Raw genomic sequence first — 15,874 nt, 5'->3', positions numbered from 1 at the left:
ACATTTTAATGACAGCAGTCATTTCACATTATTTCATCCAGCCACTCAGTGCTAGAGCAGTCGGCAAGGTCTCCTGTCCATCTGCTTGGGCAGTGGGTGAGAGGAGGGCTCACATGCCCTTGTGACCATCTTTTTCATGTGTTCACCTTGTCCACCTATCCACCTTGTCCACTTATTCTCCTTGCTATTTCTTCCTGCATGCCTCAACTCAACACTCAACTCAAGCACCTCGGCTCACTCCCAGCGCACCAGCACAGGTTAAGAGTGAAGTTACTAGGAGAGAACTAGTAGGATAACTCATGTGCCAAGAACATGGTGGTTTCTTAGAACACAGTGATTTCTCATGGTGGTTTCTTTCTGCCTTCAGAAAGCTTCAAACTAAGAGAAGGCACTTTCCTGGTAAGCAAGCCGCAGTTCCAGGATGATGCAGGAGCTCCTGAGTGAGATTTTCTGCCATGTACCACACAGAAGGTCAGATGAGATTATTATAATGGTCCCGCTGGCCTCAACATCTGTGAAAGTTTGCTGCAGTGCCTTTGAATAGCCATTCAGCTTAGCAGGAGATGACGTTTTTTTTTTCCTGTTGGCATGTTATCAGAAGAGATCAGACTAATTGTGCACTTATCTGGAATTACAGTTATGAAGCTGCTCTAATAAGGCAGTAATTCATCTCTTGAGTGATTTATGGCCCAAGCCTGAAAGCCCTCTGAATCCCTTGACTCCAGCAGGATTTCCTAAGGCAGCAAGATACAAGGTCATTGCAGAGCTGCCGTTGCATTTTTGATACCCTGTTGGAGTGGAACCAGCCCCTTCACATCACTACTTCCTTATTTGTACTTACATAAAATACCACCAAGTGGCCCTGGGATACGTGCAATTTGTGTACTACTTTCTTATTCACAAGTCATACTTACCTTACAGTCCCAAAAGTCATCTTCTGCCTTTCCCCTGTGTGGCACCTCAGTTGTTTGGGGGGGATTTAGGTAGAATTTCTTTTTCACTTTGGAACTTGCACTGCTAAAATTCATTTAGCTTCTACAAAGATGAGCAAGGAGCTTTTATAGACCCTGTGAAGTAGTTTTAACCTAGGACTCAAAAGACAAAGACCACTGTTGAATAGCAATGTTTATTTAGCACTTTAACATTTAAATCTCTGCATTTGGATGTATCTTTCATTTTGAACTGGAGGCATAAGTTCCTCTATTTGCCTGCAAAACTCTTCTTTTTTCATCTTGCACTGAATCCCCAGAAAATCCTCAAATATTCCTGCAAATCTCAAAGATATTAAGGCATTAGCCCCCCTTCCTCCCCATTTAGACCTTTGAAGGCTGATGTGACTGGAATGATTCTGGAGTTGCAGCTCTGAGCCTGAATAAAAAATGAAGCAAAGCATTTTGCGACACTGCAGCCAGTACAATAACTAATTACTTATAGATTTTAGGTCACATTTGAAAAAAACAAATACTGAAATAAATGGATAATCATTTGGCGCTACCACTAGCAGTCTGTTTAAACACTTTGATGTATACATTCAACTTGGTGTTATGGCATAGCAGCTGCCTGCACTGACATGTATCCATCCAACTTTGCACCAATGCCAGTGGGAGCCAGCCTGGCCCCTTCCCTTGGAGCAGAGCCTTACATCTCAGGCTGGTTGGAAGAAATGGAGAAAAATGGAAAAAATGGAAGAGAACCATTATGTTTAGCAGAAAAAGCTAAGGAACATGTCCACAGATTTGTGCTGATGAGTTCTGACTCTAATTCACAAGCAACAGAAGACTTTGGAAGAGAGGGATGAAAATACAATTAGTGACCCACATATTACAAGATGAGCTTGATCTTTAGATATGCCCAGCATGCATATTCAATTTTTTACCTCTCTAAGATGAGAAGAGAAGGGATTCTTTTATTACACCTGACATTTAATATGATGGCTTTAATGTACTTTTAAAAAGAACAACAACCCTCAGACAGAATGATATCTTAGCTGTGAACAAATGAAATTGCCTTTTTACAGTTTCACCTGGAATTATTATTAATTTTGCTAGGGTGAGATGTGTAATGGATGTGTTCAGCATAAACCTGAGGCTATAAAACCCAAAGGAACTGACTTTTAGTTAGAAATGTTTTGCTTTTCAGCATCCCTGTGTGCCTGGGTGGTACTTTGAATTGCGTGTGACTTCTGTTGAGGCAATAAATATCGCATTCAGCCTCCCATCATACCCCACTGGTAACCTGCAGCCCTCCTCTGCATGTTGCTGTTTTTGTGGTTTGACAGCTATGCCAACACTGAGATATGGCTGAATCAATACTCCTGACTTATTAAAACATATTCTCAGCATGGTCTTCTGTGATCTAAAGCTCCAGTGCTGTGAAATCTGCACATCATTTTGTTTACCTAATGGTCTCTGACCATTGCTTGCTCTCCCCAGTAGGAAATATGTGTGAGTTGGTGACGTAGGGATGATCCAAACTGTCCCGCATCTTTACTTCTTTGGACAAGAAGTGGTCAGGGACAGGCATCTGGAAATAACAGCAATCCTAAGGGAAACTATTCCTTTCAATTAATTGTATCCCTTTTATGCATGACAGTGTAATTGAATTTTGCTTAACTAAATCTTTTTAATTGGTGCTGGGAGGGAACGATAAGCACAGCTGTACAATTCTTTGCTGGCTGTTGTAGACAACGACCATGAGATGAGGCTGGTTCTTTGGGAGCCCTGAAAGTTGGGACTGAAAGCACTGAGCCATGTGTTGGTGAGGAAGAGGATGTGGCCATGTAAGGTGACCTCAGGCCTATATGTTTTTGTGGATATGAGGGTTTTTCACTCCTAAGCATCAATCACATGGTGACATGCAACACTTTTCCTACCCTAATAAGCTTTCCCTTGGGCTGGAAAAGCAGATGTGGGAACATGAGTGCACTTCAAATCAGGTCAGACCAAAACACACCAGAAAGTGAATCACAGGAGGCATTTTTTCAGTTTTTATTTTTCAAAATACTATTCTGGGAGGACTGGCTGGATGCAACTTGGGTCACTGGGAATCCTCACCTTATCTCACAACTTTAGGCTGACTGCTTGGGTTCCAAGTGTGTGTACTATAGCCTGTCAAAGGGAACAAGCACATTTGTGTCCCTTCTGGTTCCCATTGGAATGCAGGATGTGGGAGTGAAGGCTTGCTGTAAGGAGAAAAGAAGCAGGGAGGGATGCTGGTACTCGAAACACATTCACCAGGGCATAGCATGGCCAGGTCTGGGACAACTGGAGGCTGTGCAGTGCCAGCATAGCGGAAGCAGGGTGGGTGGTAGCCCTTGAGCTCCACTTAGTGTCGGGAAGCAGCATCTTTAGTCAATAATAAACCTCTGTCAGCTGTAATGGGGTATGGTGTCACAGCAGGCTGGCTATGGTCTAGGTGCTGGTGTACGGCCAGTGTAACATGATGGAAAGCACAGTGATGACAGCAGAGCAGAAAGATCCCAGGCTGCAGCAAGCGAGGATTCACTTAAACACAACAGCTGTAGACGCAAAAATAAGGGAAAGAAGCTGCTAACCTTCAGAAAGCCTCAGGTAGGCAAGGATCTCCAGAGAGATACCTGCACCACCCTCTGCCAACACTTAAATGAGGTCTGGGAAGAGGTGGATCCTGGCTCCAGCTCTTTTGGTCACACAGGAACATTGCATGCACCTGAGTTCCCCTGGGTTGGCCCTGCCTTTCCACTAGGTGTTCAATTACTGGCTCAAACCATGACTTAGCATTTCTGTTACAGCTCACTTGTGCTTTTGGTGATCTGCAAAGTGCTTATCTGATATATTACCTGCTGTTTGGATAACTTATATCTTCTTGTTCTAGTTTTGTCTTGGAGTTCTGAGTGAAATCCATTTTTTTTTTTTTTTCAGTCAAATAAGGGCTTTTCTTGGTCAGCCAAAACACAGCGTAGCAGTGAGTATCACAATTTATACCAGAGGAAGAACTGCCTGTCTGAAATCTGAATTTAAAGGGGGGAATTTAGTGTGAACGTGTGAATCTGCTAAAGGTGGACTTTGAAATTTTGTTTCTGGCATCTGGAAGTGTATACATATAACCCTTGCTGATTGACCTTTATTGTGGCACAGCAGCTATTTCCCAGCTGCCTATTGTCCAGAAATGAGATTTTGGAGGATTTAAGGGTCACCACTGGATACATGGCGACTTTCCTTTTTATGGCAGTTTTGCCTAATGCGGAACATCTTACGTTAGCAAGCAAAGTGAGGAAATGGGAATGCAAGCAGCACCTGCAGCTGTGACAAGACAGAAAGAATACAGCTTGTAAATGTTTTATTCCCTAGCAGTGACAGTACTTTATTTACATATGGTCACCTGCTGTTCTTACCAGCACCACTCAGCTTTTCCACTTAGATCTGGGTTTGTGAGCACCAAAATTGATTCTAGAAGCTGTGTAGATAAATGCAGTTGTGGCTAATGTTGATGCAGAGATGTGGGGTTGCTTACAGCCATTTCTGACATGTTAAATACACTGTTAGCAAGCGGGTTGCTGCAATGTGCACAGCTGTTTATGTACAGGCTTCTTGTCACCTGCCAAATGCCCAGTGCTGTTAAAAAGGGGAAGAGTTTAGGCTTTAAGAAAGAGAAGTCTTTCACTTATTATCTCAGACACATAAGACTTTCATTTAAGGCAGAAGCCTTTGGTTTAGGGACCATAGTTTCACTGTGAAAGGATAATTAGTTGATACTTCATCCTTATTGCTTTTACTCATTATCTCTTTGTTTTAGTGGATCTCATTTCTAAGGTGAGGGTTTTGTTTCTGGGAAACAAGTTAGGAAACGTTGTCAGAGAAGGCAGGAGACTTCACCAAGGTCAAACACAAGATCTGTGCTAAAACTGGATTCCATGCTGGTATGGTTGCATTTTGACCTGTGATCATCATCTCATCTGAAGAACTTTGTGTTTGCGTACCAAAAAAGATCATTTAATGATTTCTGTCTTGAGTACATGGTCTTTACAATGGGCTTTAGGCCAGATTGACAACAGCACTGTGTTAAAGGCTGGCCAGCTAAGCTGCAGCTCATTCTGCAGGCTTCTCTTGTTCCCTCCTATTGCACTGAGCTAAAGCAGAGAAACTCTACAGCTGCTGCAGGTGGGCTACTGCCAGGCAGGTGGCAAAGCCGTGCAGTTGATCACGTCTGAGCTCCTGCTGATTTCTGACAGCTGGGATGCCTCACATTATTTGTGTCTTGCTATTTTTGCTGATTTATGGAAAATGGAGTTCCCCCTGTGTGAAGAAGCTGGATGGATGCAATGAACAGGGGTTCTGCAGAGCACACGAGGGGGCAGCGGTTCCTAGGTCAGCCCTATGTCCCATTAGATACACTCCACCCCAGAGTCCTCATTGTGGGAGCAGTTGTGTGTGCCCCAGTCAGATTTGTTACACTGGTAAATAGAATGTTCACTCCCTCTGCAGTTCACGTCATCAAGCCAAATTTGCCCAGTGCCTTTGGGAAAAGAAATAAGAAAAATAAATGCAACGAATAACAGAAGAAACAGTCACCACTGGACAGAAGAAATGGTAGTATGCTCTCCTCCAAATGCATGTGTTGGGTTGCACATTGGTAAACTCAAAACCAAGCTTTTTGGCACAGCTCAAGCAGCACATGACATGTAGGCTAGTCCCTAGAGGACTGAGCTTCCCGTTTGAATCCATCCTCTTTGCTCTCATATTGCTTACGTAGAGCCCCTCACTGTGGTTCTTGCAGGGCATGCATTATCCCCCAACCAGGCAGATAGTCTTGCAACCCAGCCTGCTGAAGACTCACCTCCATTTGCAGTGAAGGCAGAGATGGCACGGCTGTACCCCATCATTCTGCAGACTACAGAGGCATCCTGGATGTCCCAGCCATCATCACATATCGTTCCCCAGGAGCCTTGGTGAAAGATTTCCACGCGACCCCTCCTGCCCCCTCCTGCGATTCGTATGTTGTTGTAGTAACCTGATGGATCAGAGGAGACAAAAATAACTGCATTAGTCATATTGGCAGGAGGCAAATAGCACATGGAAAGATGGAAGCAGTGACTGCCTAGACTACATGAATGCTCCCAGCTCCATTGCTGCAGCTGGAGTAGGACCAGAAGTTACTTTTATATCAGATCTGAATATTTCAGGGCCCTGTCTTGTCTCCAGAGACTGAACTCAGTGAAATTGCTCAGCCCAGCTCTCATTGCTCCGGTAGCTGTGTTGGTGGTTAACCAGTGTGTACTTGATCTCAGGTAGCTTTGATACCAGAGTCAGGTGGCAGAAGAAGAAAGAAAAGTCCAGTATCTCCTCCCTGTTCCCCTATGTCCCTTTTCATTTCTGGAAAATCTGTTCCAAATTGAAAAACAAGCAATTCTTTGACTGTTGCTTGGGGAAATATCCTGCTATTGCTTTTTATTGAGTAATTGAGTGGGTCACATATGGATACACTGTTAGCCACTGCAGGTTAACTCTTGTCCTGAGAGTGCATGTGCTTGAAAAGATAGGAGCTCTTTACCCAGAAAGCTACTCTCACAAAGCACATATTGCAACCTCCTTCCAGGAAATGAAAGCTGAAAATCACCCAGAGACTTTTTCCTCCTCCACCACCCCTCTTCCAGAGGCAGAGCTCCAGGAGAGGAATGCACGTAGGAGCCCCAGAGAGGTTGCAGGTTGCTTTTTGTCTGAGGGCTCTTATACTGTTTAGCGTGATCTTTTTAAATACAGGTCTTAGGGTTTTGGAAAGCATTCTGTGATTGTAAAGGAAGAGCATAAGGATTTTGAGTTTTTGTAGTGTTGGCCCTTTTGAACTGTTGTTTTTTTTTTTGTTTTGTTTGTTTGTTTTTTGCTTTTAATTATTCTGCAATTAGAGAGGCTTTGTTAAATGTCCTTGTGTTCCCAAGTGCCATGTAAATCCCATTGGCACAGTATATATTGCAAGATGTCTTTGTAGACTACAGAGGAGAGGGTGGAGTTGAGAAAATCCAATGTATCTGTTTACTTGCATGTCTTTAGTAAGGTACCCAAGGTGTAAATGCAAAAGACCTCAGGTTCACCCTCTGGAAAGACCCATCTCTCTGTTGAGTTCTTCCTGTAAACGTGCTCCAGAGTAGCTGGTGCCAATCTGTGCCGTATCTGCGACATATGCTTCCAAGCCCACGAGCTCCACAGACACAACATGGCAAACAGCCTTACCTGGGTTTCCTGGGTCTCCTTTGGCTCCTTTTACACCTGGTTCACCTTTTAGACCTTTACTGCCATAATCACCCTTGCTTCCTTTTTGACCAGTTGGACCTTGGATGCCTGTATGGAAAGCAGAAATGTCATTGTCCTTTCCCAAATGGAAAAGGAGGAGCATGATAAGCATCTCGTATTGATGTAGAGAATTGGAACATGACATCTAAAGTACTGTTCTTAATCATCATCAGAATATTTAATGCTGTCAAATGAATGTTTACCTTGTGGGCCCTGGTCTCCCTTTGTTCCTTTTGGCCCTACAGTACCTAGGATCATAAAAAAAAAAAAGTTACATGCTTATATAATTTAAAAACATTTATGCAAATGTGTATTTATTATGGATTTCACCCAGTCCACATTAACTGTCTGCACTACAGGCATCTATTAGTCAAGTAGGAGTCTTACTTCCCATTGTACTCAAGGCAGACTTCACCCATTCAGAAAATAAAGATGGTGTAAATTATCTTCTGAAGTAAATTGATTTCTGGTCATTTGTATCACACCTTAAATTTCACTGATAGCACAAAGACTCTGCTCTCAGATAGCCTTCACAGACCTCATAGAGAGCTTAGGCACATAAATTCAGGTGCAGCAGACATGCAAGCGCATAATATTGGGCCAGGTGACTCCCTGGCATCCAGGTGTCAGTGCATGCAGGAGGGTCCAGCACTTGGACCTGACAGTGTGCACTACATAAATTCAGAGTGAAAAAGGAAATACACCAGAACATTACCCTGGGTTTTTGGGTGCCCAGGGTAGCGAGGTTGACTACTTCAGTTGGAAGGTCAAAGAATAGGTCTGGCTAAGTACTCCTTAGCTGGCCTCTTAAGAGACCTCTGCCTGCAGTGCTACAGAGGAGTCCAAGGCATGGGCTCGTTAGTCAGCTTTCCATCAGATTTACAGCCTGTAAAATTCATTTTTAATGCTTGCTTATGGAAGTTGTTGTTCGGTTTTTGTTTTTTTTTTGTTTTTGTTTTTTGTTGTTGTTGTTGTTGTTTTTGTTTTGGCTGTTTTTGTTTTTGTTTTTTTTTTTTTTTTTTTTTTTTGTTCATCTTAAATTATGGCTTTGTTTGTGCATTTTCCATTCATGTAAAAATGCAGGCAACATCACTTCCTAGTACGTGTTGCAGATGCCTGAAACAAACCCACCAAAGAGCAGTTACCCCACAGCAGCCTGACAGCGGCCTGTGCTCACCATCACGTCCTGGGATTCATGGGGCCCAGAGAGCAGTACTCAAGTTGCTGTCCTTGTTGCTTTGATTCCCCCCTCCCACCTTGCATAATGCATGCGTTTGATTGCAGACCTTTTTATTCTTCTTTACCTGGAACTCCTTTGTCTCCCTTTTCACCTTTGGGTCCAATACTGCCTGGCATTCCTGAAATTAAAAGTAAATCAGCAAAGGTGAAGCCATCACACAAAGCGAGGCCAGTGCAGGAGGACCACAGGGTATGGATGTCAGTAGCTTGGTACCTTGGGAGCCCTTGGGCCCGAGGTCCCCTTTCTCCCCCTTCACCCCAGGACTGCTGGGGCCAGGAGGTCCTGGGAGGCCACGTTCTCCAGCTGGGCCTTGGAGGTGATAAACAACAGCATATGTGAAGTGCAGCCAAAACATGAAGAAAGAAAATTAAATATAGCTCTGTCACAAACCCCATATTGTGCAGATTGGGTTGTCCCTATGGAGGCAGGACACAAACAGTGTCTTTCCAAATAACACGTCTCCCCTGGCAACACCAGTCTTAAAGAGGTCTTAGAGAGATCAGTCTCATACCCATAGAGGAAGCTGCACCCCCTTTCTGCTTACCTGCTTCTCCTTTCTGCCCAGGACGTCCGGGCTCTCCCACACTACCTGTAACAACATCCTAGCATCAGTGCTGGCAGGATTTAGCCAAATGCTTCAGCTAGGGCAGTCCTGCACCACAGCACGTGTGCGTTGACTGCAAGTTGTTTTGTGTCTGCACCTCTGCACTTACCATTGAAGCCTGGCTGTCCTGGCACTCCCTGGTTTCCTGGAGGACCCATGGATCCGCGGTTGCCTGGATCGCCCTTCTGGCCCATTTCACCTTTCTGCCCTACATGACCTACCAAGCAGCACAGGAAGTGTAAATCATCATCATCATCGCCATCATCAAATTTTCACTGTCTCAGAAACCAGAGAGCACCCCCTTCCATCTGCATCAGAGATAGGCCTCACACCCACATTTACCGTTGGTAAATGATCCCACTGCAACTCCCCAGGCTATTCCCAAAGTATCTCTGGCACTAGTAGTCTTCTTCTCTAGTTAAATCTCCATTACAGCTGTCTATAATGTTTCCTTCCCCTAGCTGTGGTGGAAATGGAGGACATTTTATGCTACTCCTGTGCTTTCAAGCAATTATCAAAACTGCCCTTAAGCTTCTCTGCATTTTCAAATAGAGCTGAATTACTTAAAAGTGTTTCATTTAAAGAGTGATATCTCCTTCACCCTTCTGCTCCAGAATTATCCCTAAGACCTCGTCTTCTGCTATTTCTCCTACTTCCCTTTTTTTGATCTGGACCAGCTTGTACTAGCTCTGGTGCGTGTGGGTTCTGATGATTTACTTCTAAGGAATCTCTAGCCAGCTCGTCCAAATGTCCTTCCTCAGCTGCACCATGAACAGCTTCTGATTTTGCTGTGCTGCATTCAACCTTTCCTTTCCGGGTGCATCCCAGCTGAGAGTGTTGAATGTTGCTTATTCACTAATATGTGCTGCAGGGGAGAAACATGGTACATGACTCTTGTACTTAAGGTGATTAAAAGCCAAGCTTATGTATAACGAGATAAATTTCTCAGAAGTAGGTTTTACTGTAGTGAGAACTAACGTGTGCTTCTGCACGTAAATTATGTTGTATTATTATTATGAATGAAAATGCTATGGTTCTAATCTGGAATAGGCTGTTAATTCAGGATTTCCTTAGACAAAAGTAACTTTATAAGGACAGTTCCATGGTGTAGAATCAACATTTTCCATGTCTCCTTTCCCTGGAGCAAACCCCAAAATGAAATTCCCGCAGATCAGGCCAAGAGTCCTCTCATGGACTGGCATGCCACTCACAGGGTTGCCTACATTTTTATGAAATATGGGACCTGCGAAGATCTGATCTGATGTTTCAAGTATAACCAATTTAAACAGGAATAAATTGCTGAGACAGTGAAGAATCATAGAATCATAGCATGGCTTAAGTTGAAAGGAATCTTAAAGATCATCTAGTTCCAACCCCTGCCATGAGGTTGGGATCTCAATATCAGGCTGCCCAGCATTGCATCCAGCCTGGCCTTAAATGCCTCCAGAGATGTCTTACCTGGAATTCCTGCTTGTCCTTTTATTCCTTTTTCTCCTTGTTCACCCCTTGGACCGGTGGGACCACGATCTCCTTTACTGCCCTGTAAGCCTGCAGGGACAACATCATACCTATGATGTTGCATTGGGTATCATGTCTCATGAACATCAGCAGGAGGCCACACAACACGAGGCACTCTGCTCCTCGTGTGCCTGAGAGATGTGCCAGGGCAGAGGACATCTATCTGCCATAGCCAGTGCAATGGCTCTAAAAACTCACTTTTAAAACTAGAATTTTCCCAGCAGAGTTTTGCTTTTGTTCACATTGGTTTTACATAGGCTTATTTCGTTCAACTCCAATGACATTCCTGCTGACTTACATCTCGACCGAAGACAAGACCGCCCATAAAATAATCCATAAAGCCACGTTATGCTCATCCGCAGAGATTGGAAAAGACTTACCTGGAATTCCTCGGTCTCCCTTTATCCCCGGTGGTCCTGGTGGTCCCCGTAGCCCTGAGATGTGAGACACATATATCAGCTGATACACATCATCTATTTGTAATAATGAATAATGAAGAGATGAATTTTTAAATTGTCTTTTGTACATGTGCCTTTGGTCACCACTGATGTACAGCTGACAGAGGTGAGTGCAGGCACCCAAGAAAGGTCCATGGAGCTGGGCTGGGTGTGCTGGGTAGAGCCAACTGTGCTCCAGCCAAGCCAGGCCACCTGCCTGCTCACACAGACATCTGGGGTAATCTTTCTTGAACAGGCACTGAGCTATTGGGCTGTGATGAACAGTATTAGTGTTTGGCAGGATATGGTGTTTCAGCATTGTAAATGCAGCCAGGAAGACATGGAAAAATTATTTTTAAAAAAATCTTTTCTTTTTTTTTTCCTTTGGAAAAGCTCATCAACATAGCCAAGAACTAAGAATGGATGAGATACAGACCTGACCTAACAAGGGATGAATTTTAGGTCATTACAGGATCACAGGAACTTGAATTTCTTAGGAAAATGGTGAGTCCAACTTCTTCTCAGCACAGAGCCAACACGAGATCAGATCTTGCTGCATTCTCACAGACTGGAGACATTTATCTCCTATGGCTGGTACTGTTCCATCCCAAATCAGTCAGTGTTCACTACATGCATTGTTTGGTTCAGATATGGGGCCCCTAAAGAGCAGGGACTCAGGAATTGCATGTGAATTGTGCTAGAGTTGTGCAGCAGGACCTGCTATGTCTGGGGCAGAAAACCCAGTGGTGGGATGCACATAAACCCTTTATAAATGTTCATCCCCTCCGTGGTCCTTTCTTACCTCAGATGGGGATCTGGGATGGCTACTGCAGATAATGACCAGCCATGGATTTCTCCGTCACCCTTGAGCTTTTCTGTCAGGGTGGCAGTGAGAAGATGGAGACAAAACCACGGTCAGCAACAACCATTGGGAGCACTCAGGCAAGCCAGAGCATCCAGGAAATCAGTCAAAATGTGCAGGAGGTCTCCCTGTGACAACGCACTGGGGATTTGTACATTTTGTAGGATCTGGATCTAGCAACTGAAATCCCAAATCTTCATCTTACATCTCTCAGGGGAAAAAAAGTAGAAGAGAGAGGAAAAGAAGCAAAGTTGTTTATGCCTCATCTACCCACATACCTGGTGGACCAGGTTCTCCTTTGTATCCAGGACGCCCTGAAATAAATATTTAGTAGTTATTTTTCTGTAGTAAGGACCCCATGCACTGCAGCATTGCTAACTACCTGACAGCGAGACCAAATCTTGCTGTAGTTATTCCTTCAGAACTAGATTTCCCCTGGCTAAGCAGGTGGTGCAGAAGAGCCATTTCTTCCCTCCATACAGTCACCAAGAAGAAACTGAACCATACCTGCAAGCAGGGTGATGTTGCTCATCATCATCATCAAGTTTGCATTGCTGCTTTTAATTACGGCGATTTCCTTTTCTAAGCGTCTCCTCCAGTTTTCTTCACGTCCCATGTCCCTCTCTGTGAAGTTTTTCTCCAAAAGAAGGTTGTCAGCATAGGATCTTCCTATCATCTCTTCAGCATGGAAGGCATTATTTTCCTGACATTTCAGTATCTCCTCCTTCATCTTAAACACTGGAAACGAAATGTCCGTGCAATGAATATACAGCTCGATCTGGCTGGGAATTGCTCAGTCAGCCAGGAGTGTAGATATTTGGGCCCAGATGGATGTAACATAAGGGTTGGGGGATGAGCTTCCTGCAGCAGCTACTTTACCTTCTGCGCAGCTGTGCTCCTGCAGAGATTTCTCATCTCTGAGCTCATCACCCACACTTGTGCTGTCCCAGAGCAGCCAGCAAAACTGCCCAGGCTTCCATAGGGTGGACACATACCTTTGTATGCCAACAGCACTTGGCCAACTGTCAGCAGCAGCAGGTAGATGACAAGGGTAGTCCGAGCACAGCATGTGGATGGCTTTCTCCGGATTTGAGGTTCTACAAATCAACGAAAATAGGACAGAAATAGCCCTTTCAGGCTCAGCACCCTAAACCCTCCTGCAAGGTCTGTGATAAGCCAGACAGGTTGCCTGCCTCTGCCTCCTGCATTGATTGTGCATTGTGATCCACTGTCAGCATCTTTCCCTTAGCTGCCCTAACCTGCTTACTACCGTCTAGACCTAACCCAGCCTGTGACAGTGTGAGCATGGCACTTCGCCTCTTTCTGCACCAATGAACCCTACCTTCCTCCTATACATATGTCCCAGGCTGCCACTCACGGAGGGTTGCTCAAAGTACAAGTTCTGCCTCCCTAGAGCACCACATATGTGTGTCGCCAACAGTGATCCGTGTATGCATCAAAACAAATGAAAAATCAATAACAAACTGAGCTGCAGAGCAAATGGAAACAGGTTGTAACATTTAAAGCAAATCGTCACCAGCAAGCGTAAAAGAAATGGAATACTTCGTCTAATTTTGCCGTATAGGGAAAAAGTATTTCAGAAGACCTAATAATTACTTCAGACATGCAACAATTTACCCTTAATTGAAGGCTTTTTCCCTAAGCAATGTAATGAGTAGTTTAAAGTTGTAGCTTCAGAAGAATACAATGGCTTAATTAGTTTTCCAATAGGATGGTTTAGTCAGCAATAAAATATTTATATTCAGCTAAAAATTGAGAAATTTTTTTTTTTTAATTGGATCTGGTGATTTCAGTATCTTAACTATTAGGACATGGAAATTGTCTGAGTGCAATTGGACATTTTTTGAAGCAGGGAAGGAGAACTATATTCAGATTCTCAACATCAACCTTATTTGGAAAGAACAATTAAACTCTTTTTAAATGGTCAGTTAATTTAATAGCAAAATCTCTGTTAAAAAAGCATTTCATTTTCAATACAAATACAATATTTCATTTTTATGTGGTTTTCTTCATAGACCCAATAAAATCCACATCAATCCATTTAATAAAAAGAAAGCTTACCACTTATCTGAAAGGTTGTAGTAGCAGCTGAGGCAAACCCAGTCTTGTCTGAAATACTGAAGGTGCTCATATCACTTGAATTTCCATCTCCTCTGCATCTGTCTTTAATTTTCATGACAAATGTGGCTAACACAGAGCCTCTTCAGATGGAGGGCAATGGAGAGCTGAAGGAACTTTATCTGCCTCCTGCTTTGATACGCTTTCTGATAGCCTTTTCCTATCTGCTTAGTTTTTATAGACTTGTGAGAACTCTGATGTGGTAATTTGAATGGTTCCTCAAAAAAATCCCACAAGCTAAGATGTTCAGCTGCTCTCACGTCCTTGCTCGGAGCTACCACATCCACAGGGCTGTGGTTATGAAAGAAGCTCAGCAACAAGTGATTCAGTATCTCTGCACTTCAGGGTTGGGCACGAGGTGATTTCTATTGCAAGTGAGCCTCCTTCCTAAGGAAAGGAAATCCCTAGTTCAGCGTTACCTTCAGGATCTGTCCTCTGTAAGGTGAGGTGAAGCACTACATGGTAATTAAACCCACATGAGTGTACAGCAAAATGATAGTGCATGACTGAAAGAGGAGATGAAGAATCAGGAGGAGCTGCAAAGACAGGTGGTGGTGGATGGGTGGTGCTGACACCTGAATCGGTCACTGCGGAACACAGCTTCTTGCCGAGGACTCTTTGAACCAATTCCTCAACTCATGGACACAGTTCCCACCACCTGACTGCTGCTTCTCTCACACTCTGTATGTATCACTCCTACATTTCACCATCTCCGAAATCTGTGCCAGGACCAGTTTACGTTGTGTGGAGGAAAGTGACTCACCCAAACCAGCAAGCAAGAGCTATCAGTGGGTAATGGGCAGGGCACCCACTCTACACTGCCTGCTGTCCCCTCTGAGCTGTGGATGAGCCACTATCACCAGGCCCTGTCCATGGCTGCGGGTCCTCGCTCAGCTGTGTGACTGCTGAGACCTTGCTACTTTGTGTGGCCATGGGAGAAAGAGCAACCTCAGCTTTGTGCGGAGTGGAGCTGGAAATCCACAGCCAGACAGCCCAGTGCAGAGAGATCCTTGCTTCTGCACTTGGAACATAGCACTCTAAAAGGCTTAAACCAAAAATAAGTGGAGATTTTGAAATTCGCTTCTGTGTTCTCCTTTCAAACACTCAGTTATGACCTGGGTTGGCACCAAGAGGGAGGAAGAGAAGATCTCCCCTACAGTAACATTCTGCTACATGCTGCACAGGAACTGGGATGTTTGCTTCATGGTGAAGGGCTAAGCTACTCCCATGAGTTAGGGTGGCTGAAACAGCCTGAAGTCACTACTATTGCTGGGCCATGATCAGGCATATATCTTCCCACCACTCATAGCTGTGTTGTGGCTGAACCATTCTCAGTGGCGTGACACAGGATTTAGATTAGGGGAACATATTTTGGCAGTCCTAACATGCCCTGATTCAATGTTCAGTTCTCCACTTGGCTATTTCAGTAAAGTCAACAGCAAAACCACATTCCCACCCAGTTCTGCCTACCATCCTTAGTTGCCCATCCAGATGATAAAGCTTTATCCTACCCATATTTCTATTGAATTATGTCCCATACAGTTTTGCATGTGGCTACATTTGCACATCTCTGCTTGGGGACATTGCAGTTTGCACACATCTGGATGTCAGCCTCTGCAAACCAGTGGCAGATTTCCTTGTGCACATGGCAGAGAGTGTCTTGGCCATACCCTTGGCATCAAAGATCATGTGTTCACTTGGCCTCTACCACCTCTTGCCTTCTGCTATCTTTTGTTTCTTGTTGCACCATCACTGGCTGCAGAGAAAGACTGACTTTGATTGTGCAACTGACATTACTAATTCAGGAAA

At 44.2% G+C, this 15,874-nt stretch overlaps 1 protein-coding gene across 1 annotated transcript; it reads right to left on the bottom strand.

Annotated features, from left to right (window-relative positions):
* Positions 1–2,972: 2,972 nt before the first annotated feature.
* On the bottom strand, positions 2,973–14,256 carry MARCO (macrophage receptor with collagenous structure). The gene is made up of 14 exons (XM_042877963.1): positions 14,009–14,256; positions 12,922–13,023; positions 12,434–12,664; positions 12,205–12,240; positions 11,008–11,061; positions 10,568–10,657; positions 9,219–9,326; positions 9,050–9,094; positions 8,719–8,814; positions 8,570–8,623; positions 7,469–7,513; positions 7,206–7,313; positions 5,815–5,988; positions 2,973–5,493 (listed from the first exon to the last, which is right to left on the bottom strand). Exons 1-14 carry the CDS (start codon positions 14,121–14,123, stop codon positions 5,363–5,365), a joined length of 1,389 nt encoding a protein of 462 aa, XP_042733897.1. The 5' UTR covers positions 14,124–14,256; the 3' UTR covers positions 2,973–5,362.
* Positions 14,257–15,874: the final 1,618 nt, after the last annotated feature.

Source organism: Lagopus leucura, unplaced genomic scaffold (assembly GCF_019238085.1).
Source record: "Lagopus leucura isolate 7727_CA_CO unplaced genomic scaffold, USGS_WTPT01 Super-Scaffold_100019, whole genome shotgun sequence".
NCBI classification, from domain to species: Eukaryota; Metazoa; Chordata; class Aves; order Galliformes; family Phasianidae; genus Lagopus; species Lagopus leucura.
This window is presented reverse-complemented; position numbering and strand designations above follow the sequence as displayed.

Coding starts and splice junctions, on each gene's coding strand:
- MARCO (XM_042877963.1), bottom strand. CDS start 14,123: ATGAAAATTAAAGACAGATGCAGAGGAGATGGAAATTCAAGTGATATG. Junction 10,658..11,007: donor GGGAGACCGAGGAATTCCAG/GTAAGTCTTTTC, acceptor TTGTCCCTGCAG/GCTTACAGGGCAGTAAAGGA. Junction 7,314..7,468: donor GGGAGACCAGGGCCCACAAG/GTAAACATTCAT, acceptor CTTTCCATACAG/GCATCCAAGGTCCAACTGGT.